This window comes from Sinocyclocheilus rhinocerous, unplaced genomic scaffold (assembly GCF_001515625.1).
Source record: "Sinocyclocheilus rhinocerous isolate Xijiao unplaced genomic scaffold, SAMN03320098_v1.1 scaffold465, whole genome shotgun sequence".
NCBI classification, from domain to species: Eukaryota; Metazoa; Chordata; class Actinopteri; order Cypriniformes; family Cyprinidae; genus Sinocyclocheilus; species Sinocyclocheilus rhinocerous.
Window position 1 is genome coordinate 76,761 of NW_015629502.1, and position 4,261 is coordinate 81,021.

The 4,261-nt window shown below is 35.9% G+C and overlaps 1 protein-coding gene across 1 annotated transcript in view; it reads left to right on the plus strand.

Annotated features, from left to right (window-relative positions):
• The window catches only part of LOC107738942 (cadherin-18-like), a gene marked incomplete at its 3' end in the record, with an annotated part of 113,225 nt that overhangs the window by 73,025 nt on the left and 35,939 nt on the right, over positions 1–4,261 (plus strand). Inside the window, exon 6 of the mRNA XM_016550868.1 lies at positions 2,334–2,565. Within this exon, the coding sequence (XP_016406354.1) occupies positions 2,334–2,565 (232 nt within the window). The remainder of the gene's footprint in view (positions 1–2,333; positions 2,566–4,261) is intronic.

Here is a 4,261-nt window from a genome sequence, read left to right on the forward strand (position 1 = left end):
TTTTTTTTTTTGTGAGAAGCTGTTAATCTTGGAAACACATCATAATAGAGAAGAAAGATGGTCAAAATTTCTGTTTAATGCTGACTTTTAGGGCAATAGATTTGTTAATTTGGTTTCTAAAGCACAAAACTGAAAATCATAAAAAGAGCCTCTTGAAAAACTTGAAAGTTAAACTGCCTGATTTGTCCAATTTTTTCCAGATTTCCTGATTTTGTTTTCAAGATATGTAAAATGTTATCCTTTTTAATGATTTAATTTTTTGAAACGTTGTCATTAATGTAAAATACTTTATAAACAATGAATATTCTATGTAAATCTATACATTTTGACAATTCAGTTATAGAATAGAATTATTTTAAATGTTATATTTAATAATTATATAAAAACTCCATGAATAATAATAATTATTAAATTAACACCAGCAACAACATTGCACGGGGAACCTTTTGCCCCAGTTCTGGGGGGGTGGGGTGTCTTTTTAATTTTTTTATTTGATTGGAAAACACTATTTTTACTCTACAGCATAATAACCATTCAATAAATGTGTTGAGATAAGACTTGGTGACATCTAGAGGTCACGAAAAAATAAACATGGAGAGGGCATTTTTTCAAAGCCCTAAACCTATAAATGAGTACACCCCCTCTAAAACTTAACAAATTCAGCAATTACTCTTTACTTAGAAGACATGTTAGGGTTCTTTGGAGATGTAATGTTCCAACAAGCCTGCTTGATCAATTACCAAAGAAGAATGCCAAAATTATTCAGCAAAATAAGATTTTCTTATCAAAGTGATACAATTTTGTGTTGCAAAAATGAGTACACCCTCCTGAAAGTTATTAACTAAAAAAAAAAAAAGTGTATAGGTTTAAGGCTATTTTTGATCAACAGGTAAGTATATTGAACCAAAACTTTTAAAGACAAGTAATTTCCTGACAATTAAAAGTGTTATATAGCCCACTGAATCATACTCAGACTTAATGCTGGCAGCAGTGGAACCACTTGGGAGAGAACTGCCAGGTGACTTATTTCTTAGCATAAAAGAGGACAATGGTACAAGAGGAATACGAAATTATTGTTTTAAGTGTGAAAATATAGCAGAAGTAGCACCGACATTCAAAAACTATGGACTTGTGATAAGGCTCCTGAAATAATCAGGTCTTCACTTTAAGTTTGCATTTAGTAATGAGTGAATTTTTGCTAGATAAAGAGCAGGAGAAATAACATGCAAGTGTCTCAGAGCCGGCAAAAGCTACGAAAAGAGTGACACTTTATCTCATATTTTATATATTTTTTATAATATAATATATATATTATATATATTTTATATTTATACATCTTTTATATTTATTCAGATGGGGTGTACTCATTTGTGCTGTGTATTAGTCCTGTTACACTGTATATATATTAGTGCTGTCAATCGATTAAAATTTTTGGTCCCACTTTATATTAAGTGGCCTTAACTACTATGTACTTACATCAAAAATAAGTACATTTATTCCTCTTTTTTCTTTGTCCTTTGATTAACAGACGTCACAGCAGCTGGTTATTAGGTTATTTTGGCTGTTATTTCTTTAAATGTGACTCATATAAAATATATTACATGCCTGCACAGTTTTAAGGCAGCTTTAATCGCATATTTGATAACTTTATGACTTAACTGACCATGGCATTGCATGCATGTAGTTTATTTCACGCTTTGATATGAAAGGATACAGGCTACAGCGCGCGCCGGCGCCTTTGTGCGTGCAATTGAAGAGCACGCGCTGTGAGCACAGTACCGTTTCCTGGCGCTGAAGTGAAGTGGAGCGCTCGTCTAAAACATCTCCTGTTCTCAGTCGTTCAGCGACTGAATAAATGCACTTCTTGTCAAGAGAAAAAGTGACAGAAGCAGCAGTTGTGAGTGGGGTGGCCAACCCTAGCCCTGCCCCTGCGTTAATTGCGTTAAATATTTTTAACTCGTTAAACTGAAAAAATGTATCGCCTGCGTTAACATGCTAATTTTGACACCACTACTATATGTATGTGTTAAATATACACATACATAACACATTTGTATGGTTATTTTTTATTCTTTTATCATTTGCAGCAGTTATTAGTATTTTGCTTTTCCTTTAAATCAAAGGTTTTTTGAAATCCCATAAATACTTTGGAACAATAGTTGCGCTCTATTGCATCCAGCTTTTTTAATCAGGTGGTGTGGGACTGTGGTTGTGGCTGTTTTTGGGGTCTGACAGCCGTATTGAAATCCTTCCAGAGTAGCTCAATGTGGCTTGTTCAGAGGCACAGCTGGATAGAGGCATCATGATAGCTATGATTCAAAAATACCATCCAGCCAATCGAACAAACCTCCATGCGGGCTTTTGTGTGTGTCTGCAGAGAATTACCAGGTGTTTGTCCCAGAGTCGGCACAGGTGGGGAAACCAGTGGGGAAGATCAAAGCCAACGATGAGGACATCGGAATCAATGCAGAGATCAAATACAGCATCCTGAACCCCGAGGGGGCCGGAATGTTCTCCATCTCCACAGACAAAGACACTAGAGAGGGTGTGATCACGCTGAGAAAGGTATTGCTGTCATTTCTATTGGTGTTTGCCAAGGCAAGCATCACTACTATTATTGCTCATTCTAGGGTTAGAGGCTTTCCTGAACCCTTAATAATAAGCGGCTGGCTCTTCAACTATGGGTACTTTTGGTCTTGTGGACTTTTATTTTATTTTATATGAAACGGCCTCTATCTTTTGCTGTAGTGTGTCAGTAGGAAATATCAGTTTATCGGTTTCCAAACATTCATTTTGCCATTAATTTTAACAGTCCAGTGAAATGTTTGTTTGCACAAGGAGAAGAAATAGAACAAACTGAGACAGACTTAATCCAGAAGAACTGTGGCAACGTCTCTGAGATGCTTAAAGAAACCTACCTGCAAAGTTACCTGAAAACTATGTGCAAGTGCTCCGAGGGCAAAAGCTGCTTTAAACGCAAAGGATGGTGACACCAAATGTTGATTTAATTTAGTTAATAGAAGTTAATTGATAAAGAAAATCTATTTATGACATTATTTTTGATAGCATCCTCATTTTGCAGCATTTTTACACAAGTGCCTAAAGCTTTTAACAGCTCTGGAGCTTTGCAGGTAGGTTTCTTGAAGCATCTTGGAGACGTTGCCACAGTTCTGGATTTAGTCTGTCTCAGTTTTGTTCTGTTTCTTCATGCTATTCCAGACAGACTGGATGATGATGAGATCAGATCTCGGTGTGGAGCACTGGCTGTTGTCAGATTTCTTGTGCAAACAAAAATCTCAGTGGATTATTACAATAATAATGGCAATAATGGCAAAAGTGTGTGTGTGTGTGTGTGTGTGTGTGTGTGTGTGTGTATAAAAATATAAAAAGGGTTTTCAGTTTTTCACACTTTTCACTCAAGTGTTTCTTGTAGACCATCAACAAAAGAACAAAACAGGATGGCATAGTTATCCAAGTCAAGATGTTGTCAAAATAGCATCATATCTGAATCTGCTCACACCGAAATCACTGACAGATATATATATATATATAATCTGTCCGGCCAGACTGGGTCAAGCAGGCGTCTGGCGCTAGATGCTCATTAATGGTCTCTTTTCTGTATTCTGAGCTGCTTCAATTCCCCACTCAGTCCCGGGGGTCAGGAAAGCTGTGAATTCAGTGAATACTGAGTTTTCCAAAAGCCAATCTTGTAAATAAATGCCTGCCAGATCTGTCCGGCGAGACGGCGGTGAAGGTCGGGCAGGTTTCATGGTGTTTACAGACGCAAACCCATCTAGAGAGCTATTTAACTTCTGCGCTCTGGAAGCAAAAAAGACTGACCTCAATATAATCTCAGCTCGTAACTTTTTGGAGTACTTGAAACCACTAGAAGCCACCAAGAAAGTGGCTAAAACTGACTGAAAGCAAAGTACACTGCCATTCAAAAGTTTGGGATCAGCAAGATTTTTTATGTTTTTTTAAAGAAATATCTTTTGCTCATCAAGGTTGCATTCATTTGATCAAAAATAGAGAAACAACAGTAATAGTGTGAAACATATTATTACAATGTAAAACAACAGCTTTCTATTTTATTATACTTTAAAATATAATTTATTCCTTTAATAATAATTTATTATTGATGCAAAGTTGAATTTCCATCAGCCATTACTCCAGTCTTCAGTGTCACATGATCTTTCAGAAATCATTCTGATTTATTATCAATGTTGGAAACAGTTGAGCTGCTTTTTTTTTTTTTTTTTTG